Source organism: Kryptolebias marmoratus, linkage group LG20 (genome assembly GCF_001649575.2).
Source record: "Kryptolebias marmoratus isolate JLee-2015 linkage group LG20, ASM164957v2, whole genome shotgun sequence".
NCBI lineage: Eukaryota > Metazoa > Chordata > Actinopteri > Cyprinodontiformes > Rivulidae > Kryptolebias > Kryptolebias marmoratus.
In genome coordinates this window covers 8,401,404-8,420,376 of record NC_051449.1, presented here as the reverse complement: position 1 = coordinate 8,420,376, position 18,973 = coordinate 8,401,404, and the positions used below count along the sequence as shown (strand labels likewise).

Here is an 18,973-nt window from a genome sequence, read left to right as displayed (position 1 = left end):
ACAGCTCCCAGAATATAACTAAAGACAAAAAGATGCACTTTAAAAATCCTACAATCGCTTCATTTTAAAAACAGCTCAATTTTATTCAGGAACCTTTAAATCCTTTCAAAGAGTAACTGGTTAAAATTCAAACTTTTATGAACCTCAGGCGCACAGATAAGATGCTTCCATGGTGTTGAAATTGCTGTAAAATGTGCTGTAAAAATGCTGAACAGGTGTCAGAAAGAGTTACAATATGATCCGTGGGTGCAGGAATTATTTACGAAGGCTAAAGGAGTTCACAAACTGAACTCCAAAAGTTAATCAGCCATAGAGAATGATTATTATTTAAAAATTTCATTAAAGACCATTCATTGGTTCATGACAGACAGAGCTGCCAACAAATAATTAATGGCAACATTTTAAACAATGATCTTGCATGATCTGTTAGCTCTTGTAATATGTATTAGAGATGACTGTCAGCTACTACCATGCCAAAGTTTATTTTTTTTTATGAATTCTAACCAGCTTTGTGTTCTTAAGGGGTAGTTAGCTGTAGCAGCCATTTTTAATTTTATTGACTCCAAACGTTTACTAGTTGAAAACGCCCATCCAATGAGTACTATCTCCCAGTTTCATTAAAATACGTAGAGTGGTTATTGAAACATTTTGGTATCAGACACAGAAAACACATGTATACACACACACACACGTACACACACACAAAGGCAAAACCTTCAAAGATTCAAAGTTAACCCTTAAGGACAATTTGTTTCACAGACAGTAGCGGGGGGAAAAAACACAGCAAAAAGCATTCATACGTGACAAGACAACATACAAAAATCTCAACACTGAAATCACAACTGTTCATTAAGAAGCCTAATTGCTGCAGGGAAAAGTGAAATTTTCCGTATATTAGTCCTGCATCTTGGCAACAGATACCTTTGTCTGGACAGAAGCAACCTAAACTCACCATGGAGAGAGTGATCAGGATCTGGCGAACTTTTTCCACTGACCTCTCCTTGTGTCGGTCAGTCAGGTTCTGTAGGGCTGTGCCAGCAATTTTGCGGCACATCCTGACAATCCCCAAGAGTTTCTTTCAACAACATTGTTTGCCTTTTGGCGGCGAACGATAACAGAATTAGGTAACCATACTAAACATTACATCTTGGACTTTTAGCAACTAAAAATAATGCAGGGGAAGCGTGACATTTCTGGAATAATTGAACTATGACTAACCGTGACAAATTCAGCAATACACAAAGGTGGACTTTCTACTCTGGTTTCCTCCCACAGACCAAAAAGAAGCATGTTCAGTTACTCGAGGTGTGAGTGAGAGCGGGAATGGTTGTTTGTCTCATCTGTCTCTATGATGTCCCCTGCCTCTCGCACAGTGACCGCTGGAGATAGGCACCAACTCCTCCATGACCCAGAAAGGAAAAAGCAGGTTAAAAAGATGGATGGATGAAACTGGAAAGTCGTGCCTTTAATATTGTAATGTACTGTGTTCATTGTATAATTGGGTCAGCTTAATGCTCAAATTCGCCTCACAGCAGTTGTCTCATGCTGCGATTTCCCCTGTTGGTGCCACTGTTTTCTGGGACCGAACAGAAGCCTTTGAGGAAAGTTGTTGACCGCTGATGATTTCAGAGTGTGAAGAGCATATACTGTAATTTAGCAGGTCCCACTTCACTTTGCCAAACTCATGCTATGGAATTTAAAGCCTGTAAAATCATTTCATCTTTTGTTTCTTCTCTTTTCACACTCTTGCAGGGAAATTCCTCTCATTGTCAGTGTGAAGTCATTGGTGAAAAATGACCTGCGTAACCTGGAAATCAGAGCATCCGTTCAGTGAGAAGAAAATGTAGTTTAAATGCTTTCAGCTTCAATAAAACAAGACTTCTGATTTGTGTTTTTCTTAGACATAAATGGTGAGATCAATGAAGTAGTTGTTTTTCCATTAAGAATGATTTTTTTTCATTGGAGACAAAATACCTTGTGACCAAAGCATAATTAGATAAGTTTGAGCAATTAGTAAATGAGTTCAGGGCTGTCACAAGCAGTTTCACGGGTCGCCAGATTCCTGTGCTGTCTGTGCTCCTCAGCCATCACTTCTTCATCCTGTTTGTTCCCACCAAACCCTCAAAATATGTTGGATTCTCCCTCTCAGTACATTTTACCACTTGGATCTACAGCAGAGTGGCAAAATGAACAGATATACATCTATAGATTTTTAAACATTTCATTTTTCTTTTACTTATTCAAGTTTTTGTTTAGTTGTTTTTTGGTGGTTTGCCAATAGTAACATAGGTTTTAATGCATTCAGTTTGCAAATGCTAAATGTTTTTGTACGGAATTATTGGATTTTTTTCATTTTTAATTTGTCTAGGTAATTTACAGCATTTTGCACTTTTTTGACACCATCTTTATGTTTTGTCAAGTTTTTTTTTTTCTGCAACCTTGTACAAATACGCCCTGTTGTAATATTGCAGATAAGATAAAAACTAAATTCCGCTGCTATCAACTTGCAAATTTACCACCAAAACACTAAGAAAAGGTTCATTCCTTGCTCATAAATTTCACTAGTTTTCCGTAAGATTTTCACATTTTAATGCTTGTTACTCTTCTTCCTCTCTTTCACGGCTTTATATATGGCTGTATTTATTACCTGCTCTGATGGCTGAGATATCAGTGTCAGGTGTTCTGGTATGTGTCACCTTTTAACCCGAAGAAAAGCTGGTATTATAATCAAACCCAAAATGGTCTTCACCTTCTTCTGACATTTTCCATTAGCTGAAACATCTCAAAGGGTTCTGAGCATCTACTCCTACATAAAAGTTACATAAATTACCCTCACCGAGATTCTCAAGGTGTTTAGATTTTATTTCTTTAAAAAACATTTTCCGCATTCTTTCCCGAGAACCTCACAGTTCAGTCTAATTTCTTGTCCTTTTACTGACCTGATGTAAGCAGAAATAAAACTCTGCTGTTCAGGAAGCCGCACAAAATGCAGACATACTGCATATCTCGCTTTGAATACGTAACATTTCTGGAAGAAATGAAGCATAATTTAGGTGTGAAGCTTAAAAGACTGCAAAGACTAATCTGGCTTCAAAAACTAATCAGTGTTAGCTGTACATCCATCTGTTAATTCCTGAAAGTTTCATTAAAATTTGCCAGTGGTTCATTAGATATTTTGGTATCAGACAGACACACAAACACACACACAGACAGCATCAGGCAATAATCAAAAAAAATCCTTAGTCCAAATGCAGCAGTTTTTGCTGGAATCCAGCAGTAACAAACTTCTACTCAAGCAAGACAATGGAGCCAATTCTCCTATCACACTCATGCAAAGTTAATTAATGCATTTAAAACTTGCCAGAGTACCTATAAAGACAAAACTGTATGTCCCAGAAATCAGTGGCTTTAGCAGAAGTTTTCCATTTCAGGTACGCATCAGCAGACTTAGACTGAAAAGAAGAAATATAAATGATCTGACAGAAAAATTAGTATATATAGGTATACATATAGGTCAATAACAACAGCAGCCAAAAGGATCAAGAGTAACAAGCAGTCTTTTTTAAAACTTCTTGGAGTTTATACACCCTGATCACATTCCTTGCACTCCTCCGACACAGGGAAAACAAACAGTGATAAGGTGGAAAAAAATGTTTTGTTTGTGCACCACATTTTTTACATTTCTTTTTCTGATTGTTTTGTTCCTCACACTTGAGGAACAACAGAGTTATCATTTCCGAATTAAAGCTTTATTTCCCTTCTCTATCTAAGAGATCAAGTAAACTCTCAGTGAGGATCTCAGGTCACACAGACCTTTGAGTAAGAATTCATCTTTATTTATGATGTATTATTAAAGGTATGGATTCTTAGCCAGAAATCTTTATTTATATCTGTTATTGATGGGGATCAGATGTTATGTTGACACTTCTGGGATATTCTGTTATTAGTGAGAGCTGATAATTTGGTTGTACAGAAAAAGGCAGCATGGTTTTATGGTGTTTTATACAAACACCTCACGTCAGAAAAGTCCCCAGGTTCAATTTCAGTTGGGGTCTGTTTGCACTTTGAATCAATCTTGGCTCCGTGATGGACTGATCTGTCCAGGGATGAGCTTCCATCTCTTTTGATGACAGCTGGAATTAGCCTCATCCTTCTTGTGACCATAAACAGAATAAAAACAGTTTAACGGATATTTACTGGCAGCTGCCGATTTTTATGATACATCGTATTGCAAAAAGTAGTTTTGTAATTATGTCTCATTTTTTTAAATTCTGATGTAAGCAATTTTTGAACCAATCAATGACACCAGCAGGTTTTTGAGAACTGCTAAAGTCTTTTAACTATAGTCATCAGTGTCTAACAGAATGATTCAGTTTTCTGGATAACTTCTTTGAGCACAATGTCTTCACTCGAATCTCTGTCCCAAATCACCATCACCATGTTCTAAATATGAATCATATATGAGCATATGCTGGTGCAGTTATGCAAAAATGTTTGGTTTTTTTCTTAAAGAATAGAGCACTGATATTGCAAATGAAATCTAAAATAAATAAATAAAAAAACAGTCTGAAAGAGGTTAACTCCATTTGAAGACAAGAATAACAGGAAGTTTTGAAAAACAAATTAAAACGACCAATTATTCAAGATAATTCAGGTAGGAATAGAAAAATGAAGAAAGTGAATTATTGAAAAATAATTTGTTTATTCTAAAGTAAAGTATTCAATAAAAAACTTTTAATTTTTTTTTCAAGAGGGTCATGTCAGGAACAGCTTGCATCAAAATTATTGCAAAAATAATGGGTTTTTTTTTACAAACAAATGTCTACATTTAAGTAGCAGAAAAGAGGCATTATTAGCCTGGTTACTGTTTGTTGGAGCACATTCATGAGTTGGGGGTCAGGTGTGACAGGAAGCTCAGTTCTCAGAGTCAATGTTTCACATTTCTTTCCAACTATACAACTAATAACTGTATGAAGAACATCCTTCCAGTTAATAAATTACTGCTGCTACATCCATTAAAAAAAAAAAAAAAATACACGTAGTTATGCAGTCTTTTTTGACATGCAACAGTTTTGTTTCTTTTCCCAGCATTTTTTACCTTGTTTTAAATGTTGTAGCTTTAAGTTAGGAATATTTCTTACATGGAAATGTCTTGCCCTAAAAAAATGTTTGAAATTATTTGTTATATTATTTGTTGCAGAGAGTGCCTCACTGCTGCCACGTGAGATATCATTTGGGTGGTCTTGTAAAAGATCTCCGTAGAGGGGGGGTGGAGGGGGCTGAAATGACGGGATGGGAGTTGTCTGCCGTTTATCTGGTTCCCCTTATGGGCTGTCAGTGATCCTTACTCTGGGAGTAGCGAACAAACTTATCCAGATTTTCACATTTTACAGTCAAATTGAACTTTAAGTGGTTAAAATTTGCCTGAATTGAAGCAAACATACGTTCTGACCTAGAGCTCTAAAAGTGAGGCTCTGTTGCAAAACTGTAACTGTGTAAATGAGAGGAAAATTTTACCTTTGGATGCAGCTATTTAAAGGCACAACTCTACTACTCACAAAAGTCCAAAGACCAGAGAGTGGTGCGCAGGGAGGTGACGGGAGAGAGGAGGAGGGAGGGTGAGGAAGCAGAGGGAGGGATGTGTGAGACCAGTCTTTTGGATTTCTCATTAATTCAGTGTGACCCTCTCTTTGAGTTTTTTTTTTTCTCAAAGCCCGCCCACTGACCATTATCAGTACGGGCCTTATATATGCAGCCTGTTGCTGTTGTTTGTGAGCACGCAGACTTTGCAAAGGAGCAGCTCAAACCTTGCAGCCGACGCCATCAAACATCATGAGAGAGTTCAAGAGCAAGGAGTTCTGGAGGGCCGTTCTGGCCGAACTGGTCGGCATGACCCTCTTCATCTTTCTCAGCATCTCTACAGCCATTGGGAACCCCAACAACACCCACCCAGACCAGGAGGTGAAGGTGTCACTGGCCTTTGGATTAGCCATCGCAACACTGGCCCAGAGTTTGGGGCACATCAGTGGAGCCCACCTGAATCCTGCAGTTACCCTCGGGATGCTCGCCAGCTGCCAGATCAGTGTGCTCAAGGCAGCAATGTACATTGTGGCACAGATGCTGGGTTCAGCCCTGGCCAGTGGCATTGTGTTCGGAGCACGTCCAAATAGCACCACTGCACTGGGGCTCAACTCTGTAAGTATTTCCCATAAAGCTGTTGTTCAGTCACACTGTTTGAGATTTAAAACACAGGAGTTCTAAAATATTAATTACAAATTTGGTTTGCTGCACTATGGTGCAGTTGCATCTCTCTAGACTAAAATATTTTCAAAAGGGAGACTAGCTTTCATGAGGATGTTGGTGCTGAATTTGCAGTATTTATCTCTTTATTTGGATGTTCTGTCATTACATATTGCTGAGAAGTGATGACAAATGATTAAATCAAGCTACAAAGCCAACAGATGCAAAAACTTGAAAATAAAAATATGCAAATTCAGCTCCTTGAACTATGCATTTAGTTGCTTTTGGGGGTTTTGCTGAACTTTCAAGTAACTTTCATCTGAATAGCCAATTTGGCACTTGGACATCTGTGCCAAATTGCCGTCAGACATTTGGGACAATGCCAGCAGCTGCTAAATGGGAAACGGTGGCTGCGGCGATGGGAAACTAATCATCTAAATAAAACAGACTAACAGGCCCTGTTGTTTTGTTGTTTTCTCCAACTCTCACAGCTTAATGGTGTCACCCCCAGCCAGGGCGTGGGCATAGAGCTTCTGGCAACCTTCCAGCTTGTGCTGTGTGTCATTGCAGTCACTGATAAAAGGCGGCGTGATGTCACTGGCTCAGCTCCCCTGGCCATTGGCCTCTCGGTCTGCCTGGGACACTTGGCAGCTGTAAGTTGTACCTCAGGGTCATCCTGAAAACAGTGCAATGTTTATATAGAACTAGGTACACCACATTTTAGCTCAGTGAACCCGGAGATAGCGTGTCAAAACTTAAATATTTTCTTGGCCCTTTGTTGCAGATCAGCTTCACAGGGTGCGGCATCAATCCTGCCCGGTCCTTCGGTCCAGCTTTGATCCTGAACAACTTTACAGACCACTGGGTAAGTCAGAAAACAAAATCCACTCATAAATCTGCATGTATATTTCATTTTAAACTTAAACAATTCAGTTACTCACTAACAGATTATGCAATTACACAAGTTAATGAGTTATCATCTAATCAATATCCAGTTTGCATGAGACATTGACATAAGAAAACCTTTTGAACTAGCATGAGACATTGACATAAGAAAACCTTTTGAACTAGCCTGGACTCTTTTATTTCCTTGTGTGGAAAATAATGGATTGCACAGAGACTGATCAGATTTTTCTGTCCCAGGTGTACTGGGTGGGTCCGATGTGCGGTGGGGTAGCAGCGGCTCTCATATACGACTTCTTGCTGTCCCCCAAATTTGATGACTTCCCTGACCGCATGAAGGTCCTGGTTAGCGGTCCAGTCGGCGACTATGACGTTAACGGAGGCAACGACACTACCACTGTGGAGATGGCGTCAAAATAGTTACACTTAAATCCAATGTACATGTCAATATGCTTGTAAAAATATACATACAAAGAAAAAAACAACTAAAAAAGTCTTGAATTCAATGTAGTATTTTAGCATTTTGGTGTTATTTTAAATACCAATGAGGATTGTTTTCCACGGGTCATTTTAGTGTCAGATTCTAATTCACTCTTTTTTTTATTGACCCAATACTAACTTATCATCCAAACTGCAGCTCGGACGTGCACGTTTGGATTAAAGGTCTTAACAAAGTAGAGTGTGAAACATTGTTCCCTTATCAGTATTCTGTGTTGAGCCGCATTTTTGTATATTTCAATATATCTGTATCACTTCTTATTTTTTAATGAACAATATGTTCTGTGTGCACTTAAATGTCTTTCACTTTTATAAGTAAAATAAAAACACTGGATGTGAAAAGGTGGTATTCTTTGTTCTTCACTCTTGTAAAATGAACATAAACCTACCATACATACATACAAACTGTTTAAATGTGTAGACAATTACAAAGCTTTAACACTTCATATAAAGTGTAACTGAAAACACACAGAGAGCAAACAAAACACTGTAGATATACCATGCAAAAATTCTATAACTAAAAACAACAATATAATTTTAAACTGAGGTTAAAGACATCTACGGTTTGATCAACTGATCATTTGTTTAGGAACTTATGAAACAGCAATTAAGAGACAGATTATCTGCTTTCAATGATCCATAAATCAAACATAAACATTAAAGAAGTCCCTTCACCTATCACTCCCAAAGTGATCCAACCTTTTTCTGGCTGCAGCATGATGCTAAAACCTGTCAAATTTCATCAATGATACAGTCTGGAGACATTACTGCTATGAAATTTGGTCAAAACAAAATTTAAAAATTAAAATTAAAAAAACATATACAGTATCGAGACCAAGGAGCAGACAAAGATGGAAGCTTTAGATAAGACTGAGTTTTAAAGTTGCATTGTTTGATATCACCTGCAGGATACTATGCTTCAATATGACTACATTTAGACACACACATGGGTAACTCAGAAGTTCACAGTCATTTGAAACCCTCAAAAAATAAATTGAGAAAATTGCACCTGTGTATTGTTTCTTATGAAGAAGTATTATAAAGATCACTTGAAAATGATGCTCAGAAATTTATAATACAATAAATCAGGACTACAAACCACTTATTGAATCTCAAAGGCAAGGTTTTCCATTGTAACAGTAAAAAAATGCACCATTTACATGTCTGAATCCAATGTGAGCTTCAACGCATACTGTTAATAGCCAGCAGCAGAGGATGTTGGTGCTGAATTTGATTTATTCAAAAGTAAGGAAGTGATGATGAGAGCTTTAGTCGATCTGAAGGTTGAGTCTCATCTGGCGGGGTCTCTTGGTTGGTGGCTAGGAAGGAAGGAGTGGAGGTACTGTCTCGATGGGCAAACATCCTGGCCATTTTAGGACACCCCCCCGCCCTCCCCCCAAATGGATACGTTAGTGGAGATTAGGTAAAGATGAAGAATGAAAGTATGAGAAGGAGAATTTGAATGGTCACATGAAGATGGACCTGCCCAAATCAGACAGTCTGGAACTGAATCTGGATCAGACCTGCTGAAAGTGTCAAGCTGTGCTGAAAGGGTGAGATGACTATAAGAAGGCCTGTCAGGTGATTACAGGTGTGGTTACTCCAGAACCTGAGTTAACAAATTAACTTCATAAATTTAATAAAGTCCAGTTCTTTGTCAGACAACGTTTCTGTTTGTTGTTTATGAAATAAAAAGGAATAATGAAACATGATGTTGGATTTGGAAGCATTCCTTTCACTCCAGATGCAAATAGGCACCATGGTTGGATGATTTGTGTTCATTCCCTCATTCCTTCATCCACAGCTGCCTGTTTTTAATCCCCTTGGGGCAGACAAAGGCAGTCTTGGTTTATGAAAGCACATGGAAGTTTTTGTGTTGTCCTTTTACTTAGATGAGCTGTTTATGTTATTTTAATGAGGCAAAAGACAAATCCTTGAAGAATAACTCACTAGCTTACTAAGTTAATTACACCAATAACTTGAGGATTAACTCTTTATGTTTACTGTAACAGCTTGTTGGGACGGATACCACTTTGTTCTCCCTCCTTACATCCTAAAAAGACCTGCAAAGCCCCAGGCCTTGGCACAGGTCAAATTGACACTAGTTTAAGAGGAAGTAGGCAGAATCTAAACTTCTTTGCCATGTGTTCTAGAAACAAGCTTCCTACTAAGAGCTCATGGGCTGGGTTTGTATCTGTGGCCCAGGATAGAGCCCAGACTTTATGTGAATGTTGGCAAAGTGATGAGATCCTAATCCTGCCTGTCCCACATGCTCGGCTGTAACTTCAGTCCCTCCTATCAACATACTATCATCAATAAGCCTGTTTGTATTCCTGTGCTGTCTACGCAGAAATGATAAGCTGCCTGTTTAATTCATGGCCTGCCTCTAGATTTTATTTTTATCTTGTCCCGTTTGGATTTGTTTACCGATGCTCGCCTGTGGGTAAATCTGACCTGATGATCGACTTTTGCTGTTTCTCCTCTGCTTATTTGATGTTTTTCTATTTAGGTTTCTGTTCTTTCTGCTGATCTCCTCTGTTATGAAATATTGTGATCTGTTCAACAGATGATCACTCTAGGCCCAAAAGACAAAACCTAATATTTGCACGATTTTTAGACTATTAGAGCTCTTGTGGTGAGTTTGCATTCACAAGCTGTAAAGAAAAAATCTTTAGATTCTGTCATTCTTCTGTCATTCCTTGAGGCTCTGTTTGCATGTGAGGCTTGCAGTTTTCCACAAGATGTGTGAGTAATCTTCCTGTTCATTGTTTGCGTTAAGCAGCACTTGTATTGATCGCCCTGCCTTTATCACTCTTTTTCGCCTCTTGTTTGTCTTTCCTTCCTCTCCCTTTCTTTGCTTTCACTTCCACACACATCGGAAACTACTGCACTTATAAATCACATTAAACGACTTCCAGGACTATAAGTGCCATTTGTGAATTGGCTCATAATTGTAGGTATAATATGCAGTCCAGGATGACGTCACATCTGGAAGTAGTCCTTCCAGGAGGTACTTTTCTTTGAATTCTCAGTCATAATTTTACAGGGTATTCAAACTTTATATTGACACTGCCGGTTTTCAAGGAAGTACTGATTTTCCTAGAAGTCCAGGTCCCTTTTCCAAGGATTCTAGGCTTTGTTGGCTCCACCTCTGTCGATGCCAATTTGTTCAGAAACATACTTTATGTTAATATATATATATATTAGACAACTAGTTTGAATCAGACTTGATCTCATGAACGTGTGTAAAGTTTTCATGAGTCTTACTGAAGATCCTGCTGCTGCCTGTGAGGGCTCTTTCTGTGCTACTCTGTGTCATAATCGGTGGCAATAGACCATAACAGTTCTAAGAAAATTGCGATGGGAACTATGGGATTGCTAGATAATATTTGAATAGGAGCCTTATTTAAGGAAAACAGAAGAGGCTCTGGAGCAGTCATTTGCTGTACAGAACAACGGCAACTGGGAACGTAATATTTGGGTCTTAATTCAAACTTTTGACCAAGAATGTGGATTATCAGCCGGAAGTGGATTCAGTGAACAACAAATACATCACCAGGTAGCATGATTTTTTGTGGTTACACTTGCAGATGAATGGTTTTATTCCATTTTCATCTATTATAAGTCCACAGAAAGCAAAACCTGAGAGTGTCATTTTAAGGTTGTTTTTTCTTTTACCAGATTGGCATTTATTTTGATTAAACACAAAATTTGCCTACATTTCTATATATTTAAATGGTCTTGAATGTTGGCATTAGGAGGTTCCATTCTCATAACAAACAGGATTACTGCTGCATCTTTAAAGCATTATTGTCTTTGGAAAACAATAATGCTTTTGGTTTTGGACGAGTTAGTGTCTCATTCTTCTCTACATCTGATACTGCATCAGATGTCGTTTTTACGGTTTACTGACTTAGTCCTGACCCCTCTATACAATATTTTGAACATGGAGAAGACAAAAAAATTATAATTAAAAGAAAATCCTCCAAATTACTTTCACGAGATAGCTTTAGTATGTGAACGTGCTCTTTGTGCACAGGGTGGCATTTGGTGTTCAGCCTCTAACTTTGTTCCCTCGGGGAAATCTTCATTCTGGTCTCCAGTTAAGGGTTATTAAATGCTAAAGGGTCAAAGAGTTAGCATTTGCGATACCATGGTTTGGCTCCAAAGCAAAAGATCTGTGATCTTTAAACAAAATATATACTGTATGTTGAGCAGTGTTCTGCTGTGAACAAGATACTCCCTGCACATTTACTTTGTGATTAAACAAAACTCTTTTAAAGGAGAGGCAAGAAACACTATTTGAAAAAGAGTATTATCATATGCAGCAAAAATGTGCATGTGATATGTTCGCTAAATAAGGAAAACTGAGGATTTGGAGCAGTGTAGCCAAAGGCAAGGGTGATACTTCGAAAGATTTCTTCTTCTTCCTTCTGAGAAGAAGAGAAGAAGTAGTGTGACACTTTAACCTATCAGTTCTTTTAAACAGAAGAAAGCAGAACAATTCAAAAGGTCAAATTTCCTTCACAGCAGCAAATGACTGATGTCAACTTCAATGCAATTAGCCCAGCATGACACAAGCCTAAAATAGAGCAAGAGAACCACAAGACAGGAAAAGCATTTGACATGACTTTAGCATTAAGTTTGTCTTTTACACATGGCATCTTTAGGAGACTCTGTTGGAATTTTCCATCCATCTTCTACCGCTGGTCCAAAAACATTCAAAAATCTTAAAAAATATTGATAATTCATCAGTCCTTGTATCCTTTAAGAAATTGAAATTTTAAGTATGAATTAAGCCTCTAAGGCCTCTAAATTCACACGTCACTCCGCTGCTTTTCCAGTTATACTGGCTTCCCAATAAAATCAGAGTCAAATTTAAGATCCTTAGTTTGGTTTTCGGAGCTTTGCATAGACAAGCTCCAGCATACATTAAGGAATTTTAAAATCCTTAGGTCCCCAGCAGGTTCTCGAGGTCCTGTGATCAGGGCCTGCTGGCTGTGCATCGGAAAGGAGACAGAACATCTGCAACTGTTGTCCCCTGACTCTGGAACTCACTACTGAATGATGCTAAAGAAATAAACTTACTTACGTTATACCAGTTCCTTGTAAAAGAAAAGGTCATTCTCAGTAATGATTTATGAAACAGCCTTTTTTTTAATCTCAGCTCACACTGAAGATGGCATCATCTTATTTTATGCAGCAGAAAATATGCTCAAGCTGCTTCCTACTTGCACTTGCACTGTGTTTATGCAGTAAAAAATCTCAGCTTTTGTTTTGATGAATGGCTTTAAAGTCGTCTTCAGCACAGCCCAAATATTTGGAATAGATTTAAGTTCGGGAGTCTGTGGTGAGTAATCTGTGTGTAAAAATGATGTTTCGTGCTGTCTGGGGCAACTCTTTCATGATTTGTGTTCAACGAATGCTGAAATTGCCATCCCGGTTCTTTAAACAACCACCTCACATGGTTGGTTAAAGAATGAGAAGCAGCTCACTGCATCAGTTTGGGTTAAATATCTGAAACTTATTCATCACTGCAGTAGCTTTCCAATGTTAGGGCCTTATCTGTTTGTTTTGCTAAATCCAGGATGTAACTTTTTTTCTTTTTTGGCAAAGTAGATTTATTTAATTATTACAAAACACTCAATATAGCAAAGATTATTTAACCTTTTTTTTCTAATCCATTAACAGCAAACACCTCCGCCTTCAGCTGAACTGGAAAAGTACTGAGACATGAAGGTTGTCTCACCTGTTCCTGATCAGGCCTAATTTATTTCTTAGTCATACACTTGACAAGGGCAGGTGAATGTTACCTCCGTGCTGCAACGTCCCCAGTAGGACTGCTGGTGGAACCACATTTCTGCGTCACGCAAATGCCACAGAAAATCTGTTAATGTGGGAAGGAGCTGACATTGTCTGAGCAGCCATGTCAGAGATCAAATTGTGGGCCTTTTGGAGGGCCGTTCTGGCCGAATGTTTGGGACTGATCATATTGGTTTTTACTGGCCTCTCTGCTGCGATAGGGAGCCGCAATAATACTTTTCCTGACCACGAATTAAAAATGGCGCTTGCCTTTGGTTTGGCAACCACCACCTTGTCGCAGTGCATAGGTCACGTGAGCGGCGCTCACATGAACCCTGCCATCACTTTGGGCCTGCTGGCCACCTGCCAGATCAGTGTTCTCAGGGCCTTCTTCTACATGGTAGCACAGATGCTGGGTGCCGTGGCTGGCAGTGCTATTGTTTATGGTGTTAGGCCAGAGAGCATAGACAGCCTTGGTGTTAACAAGGTAAGGGTGAATCCATGTGCATCCAATTTTTATTTATTTGTATAATTGTCTTGTAGTAAATTACATTTAGTCTGAAGATTAGGTGGTATCTGGGGAATTGTTTTCAGCCAAATCTGGTTAATGTGAATGAGAAGTCTTGTGCTCTGCCTTATTAGTGAACAGCTGGTGATTGTTTAACTTAAATGGTGAACTTCAGCTATTACTTGGCATGTTTTTTTTTTCATCAGAATCTTTGTAGCGTTAAAGAGGTAATTCAGACTTGTCTGTTATAGATTGCTCTTTAATGGACCTTTTAATCTGGAGATTTTTTTTTCATTTTGATTAGCTAACTGCTAGGCACAGGGAGGCCAACAAAATGATTCTTATAAACCTTCCAGCAGAAAAATTAATGGCATTCACACGCACTGTGGTGAAATTTGAGATTGGGGTTCAATGATGGCTGCAATTCACTTTAATTCACCTAGCTCTGACCAGTCTTTAACTTGTTAATCCAGTCAGAATAACTTTTATCCAAGTTGAGGTTGTTCAAAGGGCTATTTACAAGTGATTTTGTTCGAAAGTCCTAAACTCTCTTCAAAATGTGTGTAGATTTCTGCAGTAATTTAAGCTCTAAATCAGTCACAGTAAATTTTGTACTTTGTACAGCTTTCATTTCAGACATTGGAGACATTGAAGCACTGTTAAAGCTGTTTGTTTTTGTTTAATAATCTTTTTTTGTTCTCATTTATTTTCAGCTAATTCAAAAGCAATGCAAGACATGGAATATTACAATCACTGCACTGGAACTAACGTGTGTTTCTTGTCAATCACGTAGCTAAATGGAATCACCCCTTGTCAAGGTTTTGGGTTTGAATTCCTGCTCACTCTTCAGCTGGTCCTGTGTGTGTTAACAGTCACTGACAAAAGGCGAAAGGTTGGCCAATATGCACCTTTGGCATATGGACTTTCTGTAACGGTGGGACATCTTGCTGGGGTGAGTCAGTCAAAACATTCCTTTAGTTGTTCTGTCCTCTATATCACTGAGGCTTGATACAATAGGCTGGTGTTATGAACTGGCCTTTCGTCAGCCCTGCATGTGCTATTGTGCTGATGAGCAGCCAGAAAAGTAAGTGTTATTTCCTGTCTATGGTTTACAGATCGGCTACACAGGATGTGGTATCAACCCAGCTCGATCTCTTGGGCCGGCCCTTATTCAGCTGTCCTTCGATGATCACTGGGTATGTATTGTGGAGCTGAAAATGAGATTTTTTGCAAGTCTTTATTGAGCATATTAAATGTCGCCCAATGTTTGTTCTTTCAGGTGTACTGGGCTGGACCGCTGAGCGCTGGTGTGGTGGCAGCACTTCTGTATAATTACCTGCTGGCTCCCAGAGAGGAGCTCTTCAGTGAACAAACAAGGGCCTTGCTTTGCTGCGGCTGGGAAGAAGAAACCGAGCCTCTTCTGGGAGAAGTTAAGGATGTAGAATGATCAAAGCAGCTGCTCTGAAAGAAAGTGCTGAGGGATTTTGTATCAAATAAATTTTGTTTTTCAAGAAATGGTTGTATCATACTGTTGTACAAATATAAAATTTCAGAGCACATATTTAAAGTCTTTGGTACTTTCTAAAGATGAGATGTTTTACTATACTGAAGTATTTGCATTTTAGAAAAATCCACCATTATTTACAGCTCACATTTAAAATAACCAGTGTTTATACATTAAAATCCTAAAACAGACATGAATAATCAAACATAAAATTGGGGAAGATGACAATGAAATGTAAAAAGGTTAAATTACTTAAAGCAAACTGTTAATGGCAATTAAAACCCAAACTGTATCTAAAGCTGTGTTAAAAGCTTCACCTGAGGGGACACACTTAACTGTGGCGTTCTACAGGTTTGAAGCTGCTAAAGCAAATGCATGCTCGCTGTCACTGGCCAATCAAGAACATAAGCATCTAAAAGGATCTAAGACCCAGAGTTTCACTGGGGGGGAAACTTCCGATAATCAGAGCTATTGAATAATTGTTGGATTATTACTGTTATTCACTTCTCAGTGTTATTGCTGTGACTTCATTTGACAAATGTCTGACATTTCGCAGCAGAAAGTGAATATAACCTTTCTGACTCGTGTGTTTTTACAAATTGAAGTTCTTTACATTTTGTTAGGATTTTGTATACATTTCATCCATCAAATGAAATGCTGAGAATGGATAATATAACATTGTGACATTTTGTTCATGTGGCTGAACCTTATTGCCTTGTTTTATGCATCTGGATCTTAAATTACCTAATCTGTATCGTATCCTGTCCAGACAGGGTTGACGAGGGTCTACAGTTTTCGTGTAAAAGGTGTGGTAAGGATTTTAAGCTTTTCCTCTCTACGTGACTCTGCAGTCTGCGTGGATGCTGTACCAAAAGTTTGTGAAATCACAACTGCACAGTGCAACTTGTTTTGCAGGAAGCTGTAAAAAAAATAACTTTGATAAAGGATTAGGAATAATTGGGTTTATCTTGTAAAGACGGTCAATCTAGTGCTATGATTGCAAAAAATAAATAAAAACAAGGTCATTGATTAATATCAATTAGACAAAAAGAAAACATTAAATTTAAAGGATTACTTTTTTTGCCAATTAACACATTTTAAACTGTTACTGCAGACCTGCTACTTGTAGGTGTCACAGTTTTAAAAACTTGATGATGCAAGATTTGCCACTTGACATGCATGAGCAGAGTGGATATTCCCAAAAGCACTGATATAAAATCAGTGTTTCTGTAACATCTAATTAATGGCCAAAAGATGAAAACAAGGCAGTGGAGGAAATGACTGAGGTCATGTCTGTAGACAAAAGTAGATGCTTCACTTTGAAATAGCTTCAGATTGTTTCCTTTCTTATTTTATTTTTTCGCCCTTCCACTAGATGCTTTTCTAATACAATACAATCATTGTTTTATTAATCAAAGTAGCATTGCTTAGAAGAATGGATATAACCCACTCCCTTCTGTGCAAATGTTTCAGCCAAAGAGCTTGTTCAATATGTTAGTGTTAAGAGTATGTGCTGTGAATGATTCTGAACTACGAGCACACAAACTTTCAGTTCAATGTCTATAAAATTGACTAAGTTATAGTAATTTTTTGTGTTTGCTAAGGCTGATTAACTGTGGCAACCATCTTGAGTTTGGTTGACTCCAAAACATTCAGTTTTAGATATGCATCCAATGATCACTTTCTGAGAGTTTCATTTAAATTTGTCTTGTTTCATAAGATATTTTCCTAGCAGGCACACACACACACAGACACTTACATGATCGGGCAGTGATATAGGTACTTTCTATATAACAAACTGCATACAATATAAGCTGAGTAAAGGTGTTTGGCAGCAGCCCAAAATACTTTTTCTGTATTGTTTTAAAACAACATGAGGATGTGCTGATTGCACACAAAAAAGCTTTAAAATCTTGTTATGAAAATCATGACTGGACGTGACGTGGCCATCGTGGACATTTCCTTTCTGGCTCTGTCACAAGAATGTCATTTTTCACACGTCGTTCCACTCACTTCCTATTTTATGGCTCGCAGATATCAGACGGTCTCAAAACCCCGAGCTAATCATTACATAACCATCAAATGACTTTAAATTTCATTACTGGTTGTTGACCAACAGGGAAATGCTGTGAGGGCAATCCAACCAAGGTTGTTTAAATACACAGAAGTTACTGTTAGCTTGAGAAACAATTAGGATAAGTGTCACGGTTGGATGCACACAACCGTGGTATTTTTCCTTTACGTGGGGTGATTATAAACAAAATGTTCCAAATCACTTTATGATGCCCTATGACCCTGGATAAATTAGCTTTTTTATTGCTCAAAGGCAAAAGGGCAATAATGTTTTTGCCCACTCTGAAAGTGTTTGTTTGTCTGTACAGTTCATAAAATATCTTATGACTCACTGAACGGATGTTATGAAACTTTCAGAAAGTAATTATACGGCTGACATTTACAGCTGATTAAGTTTTGGACTCAATCCAATTTAAGATGGCTGCGTCAGCTAAATTACATTAGCCAACACAAAACTGTCTATATCAGGTCTATAATTTTGGTGTGGTAGTTGCTGAAAGTCATCCTCAGCACATACTTTAAGTCCTAACAGATTGACCAAAATGTTGCAAAATCTCATGAGATTGCACATAACAGCATTTACAAGGTTTGACTGAAATGTTGTTCCTTCTCACTATAAGATGATCTTAGTTTGAAATCCAGGCATAAAAGGTGGAGGGCAATATGCATCCTTCAAGAAATACTAGACCTTTATTTATGACAGCTTTAGGCAGGTAAAAAAAAAAGTTAAACTCTGCTTTTTAACAAATTTTGATGCAGCATTAAGAAAATATTCCATGTAGAAAGATGTTAATTAAAGCGGGAGTTGGAAGAAGCTTTTAGTGGCTGAAATAATCCAATTTAAATGCAACATCTGGCTGGATCTAATTAGAAATTTGGATTGTCTCTCTGTTTGTGGGCCTTCATCTGAATGTTCATCTGGCTCATAAATGGGTTCATCGTCTTTAGGTGAGAATGAAGCGTCTTTTTATGTTTTTATGGTAGAATTTCAGAGGCTGTCATGTGACAAGAAGCAATCCCGAATCTCCTTCCTTTGTGTGTTTAACCTCGGAGGTCAGGGCATTGTGTTCAGCCTCTTGTTTTGAAGTTTGTCTCCAACAACATGGACAAAGCTCGTTCTGTTTCCCTCTCAGTCGTTCTGTCTGAGAGTGTTCATCAAATTATTTGGCCCTCATCTTCAACTCGATTAGTTTGAAACTTGGCAGTAGATGGTTTTCATCATGGTCCTCTTGTTAAATTTCATCTTGCTAAAATAAACAACTGAGAGCTCAGAACTGACCCAGTTTAAACTGACGATCAGAGACACCTTCATACGGCTGCGATGCAGTTTCTTTTCTTTCATTTTTAAAATAGCAGTGACGTTAAAAGACATGAAAAACTGGCAAAAAAAGTCATACCAAAGAACTAAAAAAAAACAAACACCAAAACTACTTACTTGTGTATCC

General features: G+C 38.2%; 2 protein-coding genes across 2 annotated transcripts; both read left to right on the top strand.

Moving 5' to 3' along the window:
- The first annotated feature begins 5,759 nt into the window (after positions 1–5,759).
- Positions 5,760–7,983, top strand: LOC108241647 (aquaporin FA-CHIP). Its single transcript, XM_017425942.3, has 4 exons — positions 5,760–6,195; positions 6,732–6,893; positions 7,025–7,105; positions 7,384–7,983. The coding sequence occupies exons 1-4, from the start codon at positions 5,833–5,835 to the stop codon at positions 7,561–7,563; spliced, it is 786 nt and encodes a 261-aa protein (XP_017281431.1). The 5' UTR covers positions 5,760–5,832; the 3' UTR covers positions 7,564–7,983.
- A 5,416-nt stretch (positions 7,984–13,399) lies between these two features.
- On the top strand, positions 13,400–15,510 carry LOC108241711 (aquaporin-1-like). Its single transcript, XM_017426070.3, has 4 exons — positions 13,400–13,930; positions 14,745–14,903; positions 15,067–15,147; positions 15,231–15,510. The coding sequence occupies exons 1-4, from the start codon at positions 13,568–13,570 to the stop codon at positions 15,396–15,398; spliced, it is 771 nt and encodes a 256-aa protein (XP_017281559.1). The 5' UTR covers positions 13,400–13,567; the 3' UTR covers positions 15,399–15,510.
- The last annotated feature ends 3,463 nt before the right edge of the window (positions 15,511–18,973 follow it).